Consider the following 18905-nt stretch of genomic DNA (forward strand, 5'->3'; position numbering starts at 1 on the left):
CATCACCCATTAATAAAACAAAAACAGTAAAACCTTGGTTTATGAGCATAATCATTCCGAACACATGCTTGTAATCCAAAACACTCGTATATCAAAGCGAATTTCCCGATAAGAAATAATGGAAACTCAAGACAATTTGTTTCACAACCCAAAAACTCTAATACAACATACTATACGTACTTGCATTGCAAGACCTCGCTCATTTAGAACAGACACTATACTCCTGCAGCGTCAGAGAGAGAAGAACCATCGGCTCATTTGTGATGATGTGATGTGTGTATACTGTATGTACAAGACTTTGCTTGTTTAGAACAGTCACTACACTCTTGCAGTGTCAGAGAGAAAAGAACCATCGGCTCAGTTTTGATGTGTGTATATTGTATGTACAAGACATTGCTTGTATATCAAGTTAAAATTTAATAAAATATTTTGCTTGTCTTGAAAAACACTTGCAAACCAAGTTACTTGCAATCCAAGGTTTTACTGTACTATTAACACCCCCCCCCACACACACACCACCACCACACACACACTTTTCAGCAAATGTCTGCATCAGAGATGCATTATCATGTGAAACAAAAATGACCTAATTATTGGTATGATAGTCAGTAAAACAAGCAGATCAGACTCAGACTTTCATACCAGCAAACATGTTATGTTTTAATAAAACATCACTGCTGCCACTTTACTTTGATCCACCTGGTTTCTCCAGATCAGATTCTCTCTGGTCTAACACTGTATAATCCTGGGGAAAAGAGGAGAAACAGCAACTCTAGCAACAAAATATATTCCACCTGATATTCGGCACTATTTAACTGGCCAGGAATGGCTCCTGGCGTTTGATCAGCTAACAGTTAATATTCAGGTGAATATTAGTGGTTAGCAGCTAAACCTTGGAGGTCAAGTTTAGCAGCAAAATTGTGCTGTGCAAATAGCTGGTCTCTCTTTGGCTATTACCGTATTTCCCCGCATATAGGCCGCCCCAGTGTATAGACCGCAAAAAATGTCTGTACATGTTTTAAAACTCTTAGATAAGCCGCCCCATGTTACAAGCCACGGCTTATCTAAGAGTTCTGAAACCACATGGGGGCAGCCTATACATCCCCCCACCCTCCAGTAAATACCCTACCTCTGCCGGCTGCCTCCTGCAATGTTGCGGCCGTGGTTCAGGGCAGGAACGATCTTTTCACCATCCAGCCCGCCCTGTGCTGCTTCCTCAATGCCTACGTTATAGAACTGACGCAGGCATTGAGGAAGCTGCGCGGGGTGGGCTAGACGCTGAAAAGAGCACTCCTGCCCTACATTGCGGCCGTGACATTGCAGGAGGTAGGAGGACAGTGAGGGAGCTACATTATTTAAAAAGGTATGGGGGGGGGAATCTACTAATGGGACAGCTTATCTACAATGTCGTTAGATAGGCCTCCCCATATAAGGAAGCTGCACCCACTGTTTGGACCGCAAAACCCATATATAGGCCGCAGCCTATATATGGGGAAATACGGTATAACTTAGCCAGCCAATGCTTAAAAATCAACTTATCCTGCTAAGTTTGAGCTGTCCAAAAATAAACAGGATATTCAAAGCCAGTCACCTGCCTCCTATGATCTGAATACTGGGTCCATTGTATCCACACCTACCATCAGGAAAGAAGTGTGACCTGACCAGGACCAGTGCAGACCAGGACCTGAACTTGGGAATTGTTTTTGTTACTGACCTTGCTAAACCACTGTTCCCGCAAAACCGAGCAGGTGTCCTCCAACTTCGTTGCTGCCAGTTGGGGGCGATGCTTCAATATTGTATTTTCAATTACTAGAGATAGGCAGGTTTACTGGAATCTCTCACTATTGAAAATGCGATAGTGACACAGCACCTCCCACTGGCTGGACTATAGGTGGAGGATTTCTAATCAGCTTAGGCTGGGAGAGGTGCTCTGTACACTGTAATGTTATTTTACAGTTGTTGCTATTACTTTATAAATTTCCTTCTGCCTTCTTTTTCTTTTTAACTTAACCAATTCATGTATTGCTTCGACACCACATGCAAAATTGTCACACCAATAAAATTATTTAAATCAGAAGGAGAGTTACAAGGAGGCAGTAAAGCCTCACCAGGGGTAAAGATTAGCAGCAGCAACATGAGAGAAGAGCCAGATGCTAGGATCATAGTGAGGCTCTGAGCTTAAATGCAGCAGTACTGGCATGTCCTAACATTCACAGCAGGTTTTCACTGGGACTGAATAACAACAAGAATAATTACCAGCTACATGAAGCTGTTTTGCTTTCCAAGGTCACTATATGGAGCCGTGCCACCTGATAATAGACAGAATAAAATCAGGTACAGCCACTGCATCCAATTTTTTAGGATGGTACAACGCTTGAGTTCAGATTTGTGGGGGACATTTATTCCATATACAGTATATCGAAATACCTTCCTTTTTAATTTAATAAAAAAATTTTTAGGAAGAGATGGAGCCATGAATAGATACAGCAGTTTGGGCAACCTCATCATTTTTATTTCTTGGATATGCCCCAGCCAAGATACATTGGGCCTCTTTCTATAAATGGTGTTTATTTTAAACACCCTGATCATGGATGCCTACCGACGCCCAAATAACCCCCTCTTTTACAAACGCATAGCACAGGTTTTAGCGCCGGCAGGGGCGGTAACTGTTCCGACGCTCATAGGAATTCTATGAGTCTCGGAGCAGTTACTGCCGCTGCCAGCGCTAAAACCCGCGCTAAGCCTTAGTAAAAGAGGCGGTAAATTTCACACACATTAAAAAAAAAATTTGCTTAATTGGCATGGTAATTGACCACACTATTAAAAACCTATTAAAAAAATTAGTTAATTAGGGTCATGCATGGAATACTGCATGGTACCTAGTGATGCCTATGTCGAGGTGCCTACCTGAAAAGTAGGCAAGATTGGGGTGGCGAATAGGCGTGGTTGACTTAGACGTCATTAAGCACTTGTGTCAGGCTTCGAAATTTGATCATATCATCCCAATTCTGTGCGATTTACACTGGTTGCCAATTGGTTCACGTGTTGAAATTAAGGTTTTGTGCCTACTTTTTAAGCTTTTAAAAGACAACTGCCCGATGGTATTGAGCTCATTGTTGCATTCTCATCAACCAACATGGATGTTACGGTCCGTGGATAAGATGTATCTGGAAGTGCCATCCTTGAGTTTGGTAAGACTATCAGGGTATCACAAAACTATGTTGACTGTACAGGGGCCGATTTGTTGTGATGTGTTGCCTTCTGAGATAAAGCAATCATCAAGCTTTTTGCAGTTTAGGAAAATGATGAAAACCATGCTATTTCAACAAGTGTTTTCTTAATAGTATAGACTTTTGTAAGTTTTTTTTAGTATTATTGTAAGGCGTTTTGAATTATGTTTTAAAATAAAATATTACCAGTGATTTAAAAATTTTTTTTGAAAAAAAATTATTTATATACTGCCTATTAATTGTCTAAGTGGTTTACATTCAGGTACTCAGTCATTTGTCCCTATCTGTCTCGGTGGGCTCACAATTTATCTAATGTACCTGGGGCAATGAAGGATTGAGTGACTTGCCCAAGGTCACAAAGAGCAGTGTGGGATTTGAACCCACAACCTCAGGGTGCTGAGGCTGTAGCTCTAGCCACTAGGACATTCCTTCCTCCTTTTATGTTGTATGTTTCTTGTTAGGTATTTTATAATGTATGTTTTGTTGTTACCCGCACAGAATTGTTGGATATGAGGGCTACAAATGTTAAATAAATAAATTAGGAGTCTTGTTACCCAGGGGTCAGCACATGGGGGATGGCGAGTGATGGTATCAGGCATCAGGGGTATCTCTTTTGTTAGTTTTAGGGTGGGTCCTGTTTGGGTCTTCCTATCATGAATGGAGTTCTTTTTCTACTTTAAAAGCTTTTAAGTGTTTTAAAATTCTAAACTGCTAAGGTTGCTTTGGTAGTTCGACAGTATTTAAAGAATAGTAAAACTGTAAACTGTAATATATTAGCACTTACTATAAGGACGCCTAGGCACCAGTAAGCATGATTCTATAAGCAGCGCCTTGGGTTGATTGACAACCGCACTGACCCGTGCCTACAAGTTAGGTGGGGCTAGGTACCGTTTAAAGAATCAGGCCAATTAAGCCCTACCCTTCTATCTATTCTAGATCACCGAGTTCTAATTCTGAGAAAAGATTATCCATTAAAAGATCTTCAATAGTCCTTATGTTTATCTGCAAATACCAGATAGATCTTTCAGTCCAGCAAAATGAGAACCCTCGCTGCAAAAGTGCAGTTTCCTCCTGAGATACTGCGATATTTAAGATTTCTGATTTAGTCATATTTAAAGTTTGATAGGTTCCCATAGTGTTGGAGCTCTTTAGTCACTTGCACTAAAGCATGTCATAGCCTAGTGAGGGTGAGCAGAACATTATTGGCAAAAAGCAAAACTTTGTAGTCCATGTCTCCCCAATGTACACTTGTAATTGCAGAGCAAGATCTTATAGCTTGCACTAAGAGTGCTAACAGAAAATAGTCAGATGAAGGGAGATCTGGTGAATAGGGTGGATGGTCTATGCCACTGTTCTTCAACCGTCAGTCCGCGGACCAGTGCTGGTCCGCAGAAAATTCCTGCCAGTCCGCGCAGGGCTGTCGAGATCGAGTTGGCGGTTAAATTTCCTGCCATCTTCGGTGGTGTTGGCGGAAGGCTGCTGTTCCATCCAGCCTCAGGCGATCAAGACAGGCTGCTGACATCGGGGCCTTCCCTCTGTGAGTCTCGCCTATTCGGAAACAGGAAGTTGAAACAAAATAGGCGGAACTCAGAGAGGGAAGGTCCCGACATCGGCAGTCTATCTTGATCACCACCCCTGCCGAGTCACCGAAGAGGGCCGCGGGGAAGGTTCAGGTGGAAGGGAGAGAGCTACAGGTGCAGGTGGAAGGGAGATGGTCAGCGTGCGCGGGAGCAAGATCATGGGGAGCCTTCAACAGTGGCTGTCTCCCCTCCCAGCAGTTCTCGTACTTGCCAGGGAAGTGATTCACCGGCAACTTCCTCCTTCCTCAGAGAAGGCAACGGACCCAAGGCTGCCTATGTAAATCGCTGCTGCAGGCAAGTACTGAGAGCTGCTGGAAGGGGAGGAAGTCACTGTTGGAGGCCGAGAAGCTGCTGGATAAAGGGAGAGCTGCTACTGGACCTGGAGGAAAGGTAGAAGGAGAGATGCTGCTGGGAAGGGAAGAGGGAAAGGGATGGGAAGAGAGTTACTGTTGGGAAGGGAGAAGGAAACAGCTGGCAGGGAGATTAAAGGAGGGGAAGGGGGTCAGGGTGGAATGGAGAGATCAGATGAGGGAAAGGGGAGAGAGAGGAATGAGAAAGTAGAGAGAGATTGATGCTGGAAAGGGGGTCAGCAGAGAAATGAGAGAGGGATAAAGATGATAGATCTGGTGTAGGAGAAATAAAAATGAAGAAAGCAGTGAAGCTGGAATGAATGATGGAAAAAGGAGAGAGGATGGAAAGGGGAGAGGGGCATAGAAAGAAGGCAGATACATATGGAAGGGGGAGAGGGCAGACAGTGGATGGAAGGGGCAGATGCTAGATTGAAGAGACAGGGCAGATACTGGAAGGAAAAGAGTGAAAAGAAGATGAAACAAGAGACAACAAAAGGTAGAAAAAAATAATTTTATTTCTATTTTGTCATTACAGTATATCAGATTTGAAATATATATCCTGCTAGAGACATAACTGGGGAATGCAAAGCCCAGGCAGTGCTTCTTTAGCTTCCAGCTGGCTTAGGGCTCTCTTGGACCAGGGGGCACTCCCCTAACTCTTTTCCTGTCATGTGTGACTGCAGTATTCTGTTAGCATGATATTTTTTTTTTTTTTTTTGATATTCATATCTACTTTATTGGAAATAGCAAATAGAAAGATATTTTAAGAGTTAGCATTGGGCCCCTTCTTTTTGCCAAAGGTTGGAACCACATTGACAAAGCGACGGTTGTACTGCATGCGCCACTTGGCACGCCCTGTCTTCTTTTTCTTCTTCTCCTGCTTGGCAACTTTGGGAGTCTGACCTCTGACTTTCCCAGCACGGGCTAAAGACCCATGAACTTTACCTCCCAGCATACGGCCAGCAACTTCCAGGGTGGCTAGTGCGCTGATGCCACATTGCTCAAGAGTTGCCTTATCTTCTAAGGGTGTTCCGCCCAGCAACAGCACCTGGTCTTCAGCAGCAAGGCCCTCAAGAGACTCAACGCAAGCCTTTAACTGGGCTACAGTTTCCTGGCCAGACACCTCAAGGGTGTGCAGGCTCTGTGCACGCACAAACAGCTGCATGGTTTTCACTTGAGCTGCCCTGCTCCGTTCGGCCCCTCCCCCTTCCCTGTTAGCATGATATTTCTGTGTAGCATTCTATAATAACTTGGCTTGTTCGGTTTTCTTGATAGTAGAAGGGATATATGTGAAGGGGAGGGGAGACAGGTGTTTTGTTGGTCCGTGCTCTGTATATTTGTATTTATAAAATCACAATTGTACAGAATATTGTTTCTTTTTATACTTTAATAAAATACGTTCAATATAAAATCATAACTGCGGCTCGCGGAAACGGGGCAGAAATGTTTTTTTTTTAATTTCATTCTTAGTAGTTTTCCGGTCCACAAAATAATTCTTTTATTTCTGCTGGTCCACGGGTGTAAAAAGGTTGAAGAACACTGGTCTATGCAATGAAACCTCAACTCATCGTTTTGACAGCTTTGTGAGCAGGTGCATTGTCTTGCAAAAAGAGAACTCCTTTCTGCAGCTTCCCTCTCCTTTTTTCTTTCACTGTCTCCTTAAATCGGCACAGCAAGTTACAGTAGTATTCTGCATTAACTCTTTGGCCCCTTGGAAGAAAGTCAGTCATTACACACCCTCCTTATCCCAAAACACTGTGGCCATGATCTTTCCTGCTGACAACCTGGGTGTTGAATTTCCTGGGCCTTGGAGAAATTGAATACTGCCATGGCATGGACTGTTGTTTTCTCTCAGGAACATAGTGGTGTAATGCTGCAAAATCAACTTGGAAGTGTCCACTTAATGTCATTTCTCATCAGCATTCAGACATTTGGACACCCATAGGCGTCAGAACAGGGGAGGCCACAGAGGCCATGGCCTCCCCAAAAACCGGTACCCCGCCTGTCCGCCCTCCCGACTCCTAGGATTTAACTTAAAATGATCATGTAGCCGCCACCACACAACTTCAAGGAGCAGGCCTGCCCCCAGAAGTAGAATGAAGATTTCCGGGGGCAGGCCTTCTTCTTGATGCTGCGCAGCAGTTGCTCGATCATTTAAAATTGAAGCTGCCGCACGATATCACCGGTGCTAGGGCGGAGCACCATGGCCCCCCCCCAAACAAGAGAGCATTCCGCTGCCCCTGTGGGCACCCACTTGACTGACAGCTTCTGCATACCCAGCTGCACATGGATTATACATCCAATACGTTCCCTGGATATCTGTAGCATCTAAGCAATTGTTTTTTTAGCCAAAATTTGCCGATCTGCCCAAATCAGGTCTTGGACATGGTCAACAGTTTCCGGAGTTGACACCATTTGAGGCCTCTCAGACTTTGCTGCATTTTTGGTCTTGAAATCACCACAGGGAACACATATTTATACTTTTTTTTTTTTTTTAAGAGCAGGTGGAAATTTGTGCTTGAGAATTTTTATGCACTTGTAGCTGCCTCTGTTTGCTTATATTTAAAAAAAAAAAAAAAAGCATATTTTTGAACTTCTCATATGGGTGTTCACTTTCAAAATTACTTCCAAGAAGTTAGGAGGGGCAAGTAGGTGCCTAAATGTCAATTGTTATTTCTAAGTCTTCTCGACTACTGTAACAGTGTCTATTTGACATGTACCAAGAAAGAGATGGCTAGGCTTAGACTGATTCAAAATACAGGGGGGGGGTCCAAATTAATTTATGGTCTAAAGAAATATGATTATGTGACTCCTTTCTACTGTGAGTTGCATTGGCTTCCAGTGGAGGCCCATGTTTTGTTTAAGCTGGGTTGTCTTTGTTACAAAGTTGCGTATGATATTGCTCCAAACTATATGACCAATAGATTTCTCATAGCATTCCATAAACATAGGAGAGAATCACACGCATTGTTTAATTTTACGTCTGCTCAAGGTTGTAAGAGCAAGAAATCCTTGGAACATACTGTACACTAGCATTTCAGGCTGCTTTCTATGACAGGGAATTTAGGCCACTGTTGCATATTACTTGCTCTTACAAGCACTTTAGAACTCAATTGAAAACTCATCTTTTTTCAAAATATTTAACGAACCAATTTAAATCATCCTTAGGTTATGTTATTTTTAATCTTTTGTTCACCTCATTGAACTTACGGTTATGCGGTTTATAAGTTCGATGTTATGTTATAAACTATGCACGCACTTTACCATTCCATCTGCACTCAGTTCCTAAACAGATCAACATATGGGACAATTCTATAATCCAGGGGGGGTCGATATTCAGCTGGCAGCGCTCAGCGTTTTCCTGACCGCCACAAGCGCTAAATCCAGAAATTCAATGCCAAGCCATGTCTGGGAGCCAACATTGAATTCCTGGGTTTGCAAAGCAAGCTATCACATAAATGGTTAACTGTAGCATTCAGTACCTAACAGCTATAGGTTACCGCAGTTTGGAACAGACTTCCAGCCTAGGTAAGGCAGCAAGGGAATTTGAGTATTTGTAAAAAATTGCCTGAAGGGGCATCTATTTTGTCAAATGAAGTATGGCTGCTGAAGAGTTAGTTGTCATCTAGAAGAAAACGTGCCGTATGGCTCAAAGATAAATTGTTCTATGGTTTGATTTTATATGTATGTTTTGTGATATTTATTTTGTATGTGATTTGGTGATCCGCCTTGTTAAAGATTGACTATAAATTTTAAAAAAAACTATAAACTATTGAATATCAACTCCTAGGTACCCACATTTTCTTGGCCAGGTACTATGGGTTTTGGCCAGGTACTAGTGACCTGGATTGGCCACTGTGAGAACAGGCTACTGGGCTTGATGGACCATTGGTCTGACCCAGTAAGGCTATTATGTTCTTATGTACATAAATGTATATAGAAGATTAGCAGTGATGCCCATGAGTGTAAAATGACCTATGGAAGGGACAGCTAACTGCTTTTCTGTAACAGTGCACCTAACTTACATGAAACAAAACAGAAGAGCATTCTTCCACACAAAGCATAAGACAACAGGAAGGACAGTGGAGATGGCAGAGTAAGAAAAGGTGTTTCAATATCCTTTAATTAAATCTCCACTTGACTCATACTCCTGATGCAGGCCCTTTAGCCAAAACATGGCCCATGTTGAATCAAGTGAAGATTTAAATTAACATACCTTTTCTTACTCTGTCATTTCCACTGTCCTTCCTGTTGTCTAACTTACATATACATACAAGGTGGGTGGAGGCATACACATGGATGGAGCCTGAGTGGAACGTGGGCGGAGCTCCCAGTTGCATACATAATTGACAGAATACTCTAAGTTATCCTGTCAAATTTAGGTGCCTACACTTATGCTAGCTCTATGGCTAGTTTAACTCTGATACCGACAGAATGCTGGCAAGAAAAGAATTAAGATGGATTTTTCAAGCCAACATGACTGTTCCCCATGGTCTGAATGAAGATAATGACTGGCTGGCAGTGGCGGATTAATGCCTTTTTAATCCTATTTTTTAAACTTGTTGTAACTTTTTGCTGTAGTCTGTTGTGGAGTAAGGCTTTTTATGTTAAAAGACTGTGTGCTTGAGGGGCGTCGCATGCGAGCGACCAAGATGGCTGCTTAGCTCTCACGCTCCGCTCCAGCACCGCCGGTTTCGCGCCATTACAGCCCTGCAGAGCACGAAATTAAGGCAGCGATCGCTACCAACACGTGTCGGAATGACTTCTAAAAACAGTAAGTCGGACCCCGCGCCTGCCACAGCCTCCGTCGCCTCACACCCCGCATCCAAACGCTCCAAGCACGAGCCTCCGTCTCCCGCCAAGGCCCCACCCGCCGGAGCCGGCGATCACGGCGCTTCTGCCTCTATTTCGGGCGACCTACAAATCTTGCGTGAACTCATGCAAGAAAACCTCGCTGCCACCGCCGACATAAAAAATGAAATGAGCACCATCATGCTGCAGCTCAAACAGCACAACGCTCGTATAGACCTCGTGGAAGAGAGGTTAGCAGCTCATGACACCCAATACCTATCAGTGCAACGTGACCTCTCAAAAATCTCCTTCTTACAAAATGAACTTGAGGATATCTCCAACCGTATGCGCCGGAGCAATGTGCGCCTAATTGGTCTTCCAGAATCTTCGGAGGGGTCAGACATGATGTCATTTCTGCACTCTTTTATCCCCAAAGCTCTGAATACACAATTTTCTCCTCCGCTGGAGATAGAACGGGCGCACAGGGTCCCTTCGGGCCCTCCCTCACCATCCAAACCTCCAAGACCTGTTGTAATGAAACTTCTACGCTATCCACAGGCTATTCAAATCCTGCAATCTGCAAAATCCATCTCTGATCTAAATATGGATGGCAAGCGCATCATGTTTGTCCCTGACGTCTCCAAAGCCACGGCACAAAAAAGAAAGGCCTTTTTGTCCATGCGCCCTCAACTCAGGAGCATTGGTGCGAAATACGGGCTCTTCTATCCTGCCCGGATGAGAGTGACCTACCATAATGTTACCAAAAACTTTGACTCTCCAACTGATTTACAAAAATACTTGGATGAATCAGTGGGTGCAATGCACTGACCTGCATCACCAGCCTTGAATTTCCAATCTCATCACATCAAAGGGCTGTATTTTTATTTCATCAGTTTCCTGACTCAACATATGGCGGGCTGTGGCGTGGCTAGCTGAGCTCCTCTAGTCATCATGCGACCCCATCTTTTGAGCTTCGTTTGTTATATTATTCCAGTTTCCAATAAGCATGAAGCTGCTGTTTTTCCTTCCTTTTTCTTTTTTAATTTATTTTTGTACAGTGGTCTACCGTCTCTTTTTTCTTACCTGTCTCAACTAACTGCCGCCAGTTACATTTGGACTCCATCAATCTCCGCCATACCTTATGGTTAAAATCCACCTTGTATCTCTTAATGTTAAAGGGATAAACAACCCAATCAAGAGAAAAAAGATTTTACATTACTTCAAACATTTGGATGCGGACATTTGTCTCCTTCAAGAAACCCACCTATCTCTTGAGGAAGCACAGAAGCTTTCCGGAGGTTGGGTCCAGCACTGCTTTGCTGCACCTGCCCAGGGCAAAAAAAATGGTGTCATTACTTTAATGAAAAAATCACTCAATTTCCAACTTAACTCTCACAAATTTGACTCTAACGGCCGATGGTCTCTGGTAGAAGGCTCAATTGCAGGACATCCTATCAACATCTTCAACATATATGCACCAAATACTGATGATCCTTCCTTTTTTCTCACCTTCCAGACCGTGAGTACAACTCCACTAACGTCTCACACAATCTTCGCTGGGGACTTCAACTTTCCCATTGATCCTTTCATTGACAGATCCTCCACCTGTCGTCCAGCTAAACTGGGTGCTCGAAATGCAGTTCTCAAATTAATGGATCATTTTGGGTGGTCTGACATTTGGAGAATCTTTCACCCATCCACGAAGGATTACACCTTCTACTCTGCTCCACACCAGTCCCACTCAAGGATCGATTACATTTTGGGATCCAAGGATGTTTTGAATCTTGTTTCATCGTCTCAGATCCATGATATTACAATTTCGGATCATGCAGCTGTTTCCTGTACGTTTCAGTGGTCAGCGACCTCCTCCTCTCGTCACTGGAGACTAAACAATTTTCTTCTTCATGATTCTGACTTCATCACTCATCTCAATAAAGAATCTCAATCCTTCTTTGACACGAACATTAACTCAGTATCGGATTTCTCCATTGTTTGGGAGTCTTACAAGGCCTGGCTCAGAGGGGAAATAATCAGCTATTCTGCTTTTCAGCTTAAAAAGCGCAAATCCACTCTATCCCAACTTGAGTCTGACATTCACTCTTATGAAACCTCGCTATATCAACGCCATGACTCCTCCACATATAAAAAACTACAACTTCTTAAATTCCAATATAATGAAATATTCAGTTCTCTTGCCTCAGCTTCAATCTTTCGCCGTTCAGCTACATACTACTCTTCAGCTAATAAAGCGGGCCGTTTGTTGGCTACATACCTTAAAGGAAAACATTCCAAGCAAAGAATCACCCACATCAAAACCTCCAATGGTCTTCTTCACACTTCCACTAAGGATATTCTGAATGATTTCCATGCATTCTACAAAGATCTATATACGTCTGAAACCTCCTCAACTAGCAATTCAATTCCTGACTTCTTTCGCTCTCTGGACTTACCTACTCTCACTGACCCTCAACGTCAATGTCTACAACAATCACTTTCTTCAGAAGAAATTCAGCGTGCCATTGCCTCCTTACCTTCTGCCAAGGCTCCGGGCCCAGATGGATTGACCTCAGAATTCTTCAAGTCATTCTCCACCCTCCTGACTCCGCACTTACTCTCTTACTTCCAAGGCCTAATCTCAAACCCTCAGGGTCTTCATCGTTTCCTGGAGGCGAACATCATTGTTCTTCCAAAACCTAACAGAGACCCTCAACTTGTGAAAAACTATCGACCTATCTCACTGTTGAATTTGGACTATAAAATTTTTGCTAAAATTCTAGTGTTTCGTTTAGAAAAAGTTATGCCTTGTCTGATTCACAGAGACCAAGTAGGATTCATGAAGGGTCGCTTTGGAGCAGACAATACAAGATTATTATGTCATATACTCCACTCCACCGTATCGAACCCTGACCCTAAAGCTCTTGTTTCATTGGATGCAGAAAAGGCGTTCGATAGGGTGGAGTGGCATTATCTTTTTGCTGTTCTCTCTAAATTTGGTCTGCCTCCCTCCTTCATTCACATGATCTCCCTTCTCTATCATGACCCCACAGCTAGACTAATTGTAAATGATGAAGCCTCTTCCCCTTTCACTTTACACAGAGGGACCCGTCAAGGATGCCCCATATCCCCCCTTCTGTTTAACCTAGCCTTGGAGCCCCTCCTCGTAGCTATCAGATCAACATCATCCATTAAGGGCATCTCAATAGCGGGCACTGAATTTAAAATTTCAGCTTATGCAGACGACATTTTATTATACCTCTCTGATCCAGAGTCATCACTGTCCTCTTTAATGCAACTTATATCTTCTTTCTCCCTAATCTCAGGCTATAAAATCAACTGGGATAAAACCGAAATTATGCCGCTGACTGAGTCATGCACTCCTTTCACCATCTCCAGCCAACCTCTTACCTGGGTCACTGAAGGGATCAAATATTTGGGTCTTACATTTGGCAGAGACATCCGCTCATCCATACACTTAATCACCTCTAAGATTCTTACCCAACTTTCGCATACTCTCTCCTCCTGGTCACCTTTACATCTCTCATGGTGGGGTAGATTAGATACCATAAAAATGATGGTGGTCCCTAAGATCACTTATATCTTCAATATGTTTCCTCTCCTTTTCCCGGCCTCGATATACAAACAACTCGAATCGAAAATGTCTAGATTCCTATGGAATGATAAGCCTCACAGAATCTCTCTCTGCAAACTAAAGGCCCCCACCTGTCAGGGTGGTGTTAATTTTCCAGATCTTCTATGTTACCACAGAGCTTTCATATTGAAACAAGGGGCGATGTGGCTCTCCTCTCCTACCTTGCAGGATACGCCCAATTGGCTTCACTTGGAGTCGTCCTTTGCTAACCCACTCCCCCTTCTTCGCCTTATGGGCGCTTCGGGCTCCCCCAATCTTCTCAATAACCCCATCATATCGTCCACCCACAGGGCTCTTACAATGATTGACTCCCACCTTGACGTTCCATGGAGTCAATCATCTCTATGCCCTTTATGGTATAACAAAAAGATTTCCATTGATAAAAAACCCATATTCTGGCCTCATTGGTCTTCCCATCATATTTGGGACATAGGTTCTGTGTGCCACCCTGATGGCACCTTTCTCACATTCAATGAGCTCATGGAAGCTTTCTCCATTGATGCATCGCATTTTTATAAATGGCTTCAATTAAGATCCTCCCTTAAAAAATCTGGTCTCCTTCCTGTTGCTTCTATGTCCGCTCCATCTTTATACACGTTTTCTCGTCAATTCTTAGCTTTAGGCCATTCCGCTTCTCATTTTTATAAACTTCTCAAATCCCTATTATGCGTACCATCACCCCACCTTCACACCTCCTGGGAGTCAGACCTTGAGATCTCCATTTCTGATGACGCATGGTCCCACATATTTCATTCCACCTTCCATACTTCTCGCTCTGCATCGATCCTCCAACCTATGGTCTTTTTGCTACATAGAGCGATATGGACCCCGATTAGATCACATAAAATTAACGCTTCCTTCCCCAACAAATGTTGGACCTGTCAATCAGAAATAGGCTCCTTAAAACACCTTCTTTTCTCCTGTCCTTCAATTTCCTCATACTGGTCCTCCACATGGGATACCATTTGCTCTGTCTTCAGCATTAACGTCCCTCTAACATACCAAATGCTTTTGTTGAAATCCTTCCAGGTTTCCCCACTGATATCTGAGCCAGATCATTTTCTGTTTGACATACTACTTTCCTTGGCTTTAAAAATTCTACTCACACATTGGAAAGATTTATCCAAGGCCTCTCATTGCCAATGGTGGAATCTAGTATGCCTTACTTACAGAACGGAAGCTTACCTGGCAAAATCCTCCAACAGATATCTTTCCTTTCAAAAGAAATGGTCACGACTAAAAACCTACCTGCACTCTATTTCTTCTCCCTGAGTAGACCGTTCCCTACCCTCCGCTTTTCACTTCCTTCTTAATTACTTTTTCTTTTCTATACAGATTTCACATTTTTGCATATTTTCCTTATGTTCATTTATTTATCGTTATTTATCGTTATTTTCATGCTTATGATTGTAAATCGGATGTTCTCTACTTTTATAGGAGACATACTTTGCTCTCACTATTGTTACTTATTTGAGCTGTTGTTGGTTTTTCAGCATGATAGCATTAACGTTCTACAAGCATACATGTCTCTTATTGACAGTTTTTCATGTCTGTTTTACTCCATGCTTTGTATTTAAAACTTTAATAAACAAACCTTGACTAAAAAAAAAAAAGACTGTGTGCTTTCGATCAGCTGTAGAATTTCGCAGTTTTTTGAGCGCTTGTCTCCCTGCATGCGTCGACTCCCTTTTGTGGAGGGTGACGTCCTCAGGAGTCAGAGCCCTGTTTAAATATGAGAGGACGCCGCGGCCATTTTCAGAGCGATTATGCCGAACGGAGTAGCGCCAGCAGCGCGTCTTGGTTTAACACTCACCTCAGCCCTGAAGAAGGAAAGTGAAACGAATGTTCGTTGGATGAGGTGTTGTTTCAACTACTAAGCTAAAGCTAAGTACTAACTTATTATTATGGCGTGATTGCAAAACAAAAATATTTACAACGAAGACAAACTGAAAACACATGGGTGTGCTATTAAAAAAAAAGAAAAAAAAAAGTAAAACAAAAATTCTGTTCGCTTCAGTGTTCGGATCTATGACGATTCCAGCCAGCTGAAGTTGAACCTACGGTTGCATTGATATTTTAGAAGGTGGAATTGCTTGTATTGATTGAGTATGTGATATGGTTTAACTGTGGACACATGAATGCTAGCCAGTAGCCACGTTGAAACCAGGTTATGCAAGGATTCTATCTCATAATCTGTGTGCTCAAGTGCCATTATAGAATACACGCCTACCATGCATCTTCACGTCACCTAAATGGAGGTGCCCAGGTATAGATCTGCCCCCTTTTCTGCACATATGCCATGGGGTAATATTTAAAAAAATTGGGGTTCATCTATGAAATATATATAAATCCAGAAAAGAATGCCTTAGCTTGTTTGTTTGTGTATCACTTCCTTTTGGCTTTACGATATAGGGCTCCTTTTACAAAGGTGCGCTAGCGTTTTTAACGCACGCACCGGATTAGTGCGTGCTAGCAGAAAATCTACCGCCTGCTCAAAGGAGCTATTCCGCGCGTTAAGGCCCTAGCGCGGCTTTGTAAAAGAAGCCCATAATTTTCAGTATCCCTTTATCTTTACAAGTGTCAAGATTATATTGACTTTTATCAATATCAAACAAAAAATATCAAACAAAAAATATCAAATCAAACAAAAAATTCACACCGCCTGCCCAGTCTGTGAGTACAAACCTAGTGACTAATATTCCATAGTCTCTGTTTTACCTGGACTGGAGATGCTCCAGCTGAACTTGAAGGTTCTCATTTTGTTCTGTCTGTTCATCCAGGGATCTCTGAAGCTTGCGAGTCTGGTTGTGAGCGTCATCCAACTGTTGCAGACATAGAGAATCAAAGTCACAAACGAAAAGGAGTTACACACACACACAATCAGAAGGGCACAGAAAATAGCAGTGGCTCCACATTAGAGAATGACATGGGGGACAAATTTTTCCCCGTCCCTGCGAGTTTTGTCACCGTCCCTGACCGATTCCTGTAAACTCTGCCTTTAACCACACAAGCCTCGAACACTTATGATTTTAAAGTGTTGTGCAGATGAGGACAGAACTTGCAGGAATGGGGCAGGGATAGGAAAAGAACTCGCCAGGATGGGAAAATGAGTTTCCATGGGGATGGGGAAAAATTTGTCCCTGTGTCATTCTCTACTCTATATACAATGGGATGAGTGGTGATGGCATGCTAAGAATGACTGTTTCGGCTTCAGGGATACACAAACACAATATGAAAACAGAGTATGCTGGCAGATAAAGCCCATCCAGTCTATTCATCCTCACTTCCAATTCAGCACTACTAACCCTGCCCAGTATTAGGGCAATTCTAAAAGATGTCTGGTAGGAGTCTATTCTTATTCTTATTATTTAAGTATTTTTATTGATTTCAATATAATGTCAATTGTACAGAAAGCAAATTTAACCAAAGCATATACAATCATATAATCCATACTTAACAGATGTTAAGCAATTTAAAAAAAAGAATTATTATGGTGAAATTAGCTCAAGTCCTCTTTAGATCCAAGAGTTTTAATAGCAAGAAAAACAAGAAAAAAATCCAACCAATATTAAGAAATAATGCTATTCCTATAGAGCTCAAGATTGAATTTTCTCCTTGTCCAGATGGGACATAGCCACAAAATTGGTCAAATGTTGAGGCTCAAAGAATACATATTTAGTAGAGTGATAACGGACAATGCACTTACAATGATGTCTTAAATAGAATGTAGTCCCTAGTGAGGTGACCCCCGGTTTTAATAGAAGAAAATCACGTCTACGTTTTTGCATTTCCCTTGAAACATCAGGGAACATTTGAATTTTTACAACCATGAAATTCCTTCTGTTTGTTCTTTAAAAATAGTTTCCAACAACCAAGATTTATCAATTGAAAGTGCCAATGTAGCAACTAATGTTGCAGGTGTAACCACCTCCATGTCTGACTTCTCCAGAATCTCAGTAATATTCAAGGCTTGTCTTTCAGTTGGCTCAGGTTGCTGTTGGTGTGGAGTTTTGCTAGGGAGATAGTACACTTGAGAAAATGGTGGAAGATTACCTTCTGGAACTTCTAAAATTTCTAATAAGTATCTCCTAAGCATATCTCTAGGTGTAACCATAGTTATTCTTGGAAAGTTTATCAGTCTCAAGTTGTTAATACGCGCCTGATTCTCTAATGACTCTACTTTTCTTCTTAAATTCAAATTATCTTTAATTATAGTTTCCTGGAGTTGTTTTACTGAAACCATATCCTGCTGGGTCTTTTGAAGTAAATTATTAGAAGAAATCATGTCCAATTTTAATTTTTCTAATTCTTCTGAATGGTGAATAAGTTTATTTTCAATCTGTTGGAAGTTGGGACTAATTACCTTCCCAAAATTTGCTACCAGGTCCCAAAGGGCTTCTAAGGTCACCTCAGCAGGCCTATCCCAAAAGAAGCTTGTATTGAAGTGCATAGTCTCTCACCTTCCTTAGGATATCCTGGGTTTTGTTCCTTCTGGTTCAGTCCTCCTCCTGCTGTTATGATTCCCACAGAATCTTTCCCGGAGATTACCCGAACCGGGATCTCCATTTCCAGGCTCCCCGATGTTGAATTGTCCGCCTCTGGGGAAAGTACCGCCCCTTTTTCTGGGGTTTCCTGGCCCCTGGGAGAACTGGCCGACTGTGGTGGAGGAGGTGGTGCTTGATCTCCGGGCTAAGGGTGGTGTCTGGCCCAAGAGAGATCCCGCCGGTCTCGCTCGCACCCGGGATCCTCAACGGGCTAGCAACCAGAGTCACCAACACAGCTCCCTGCATTCTCTGAAGCAGATCCTCAATGTTGCCGAGAGACGGCCCCTCGGAGCGCCACAAGGCACCATCAACACTCCTGCCTCTCCTCTTCAGCATTGCGTCCCAAGAACGAGTGCAACCAAGCTGGAAACAGCAGTCGCCAGCCAGAAAACAGGTAACTGGAGTACTTCGGTCAGCGGCGTGTTCCCAATCACTCAGGCAGCAGCCATCTTGGATCCTGAACTGTCTATTCTTATTTCACATTCCATTTATTTTTAACATGCCACAAATAAGTGGTTTACAGTCTGTCCCTTTTAGGTCAGTATGAGAGATTTTTGATTGAATGATGGTTTTTAGGCTTTTCTATCCTGTTACTGAATCGCTTAATGTTTGAATGTAGAGATTTAGATTGTGAACTGCTTTGTTTTAAAGAATGGTATATGGTATATTAAAATTTTAATAAACAAACGCAAACGATGAAAAGAGGCACTAGAGATGTCAAAACCAGCTAATGGTCATGAGTCTTTTATTAAAAGTAAAAC

The 18905-nt window shown here is 42.6% G+C and overlaps 2 protein-coding genes across 5 annotated transcripts in view; both read right to left on the reverse strand.

Annotated features, from left to right (window-relative positions):
- Nucleotides 1–18905, reverse strand: part of CCDC102A (coiled-coil domain containing 102A) — a 175852-nt gene that overhangs the window by 14597 nt on the left and 142350 nt on the right. For all 4 annotated transcript variants that reach the window (XR_004539245.1, XR_004539244.1, XR_004539246.1 and 1 more), the window contains one exon: nucleotides 16319–16422. Coding sequence is in view for 1 of the 4 variants with exons in the window: in XM_033942379.1 (XP_033798270.1) it covers nucleotides 16319–16422 (104 nt within the window). In the remaining 3 variants the exon portion in view is untranslated. The remainder of the gene's footprint in view (nucleotides 1–16318; nucleotides 16423–18905) is intronic.
- On the reverse strand, nucleotides 5904–6328 carry LOC117359493 (ubiquitin-like protein FUBI). The gene has a single exon (XM_033942380.1). The coding sequence runs from the start codon at nucleotides 6323–6325 to the stop codon at nucleotides 5924–5926; it is 402 nt and encodes a 133-aa protein (XP_033798271.1). The 5' UTR covers nucleotides 6326–6328; the 3' UTR covers nucleotides 5904–5923.

This window comes from Geotrypetes seraphini, chromosome 4, assembly GCF_902459505.1.
Source record: "Geotrypetes seraphini chromosome 4, aGeoSer1.1, whole genome shotgun sequence".
Taxonomy (NCBI): domain Eukaryota; kingdom Metazoa; phylum Chordata; class Amphibia; order Gymnophiona; family Dermophiidae; genus Geotrypetes; species Geotrypetes seraphini.

Coding starts and splice junctions, on each gene's coding strand:
- LOC117359493 (XM_033942380.1), bottom strand. CDS start 6,325: ATGCAGCTGTTTGTGCGTGCACAGAGCCTGCACACCCTTGAGGTGTCT.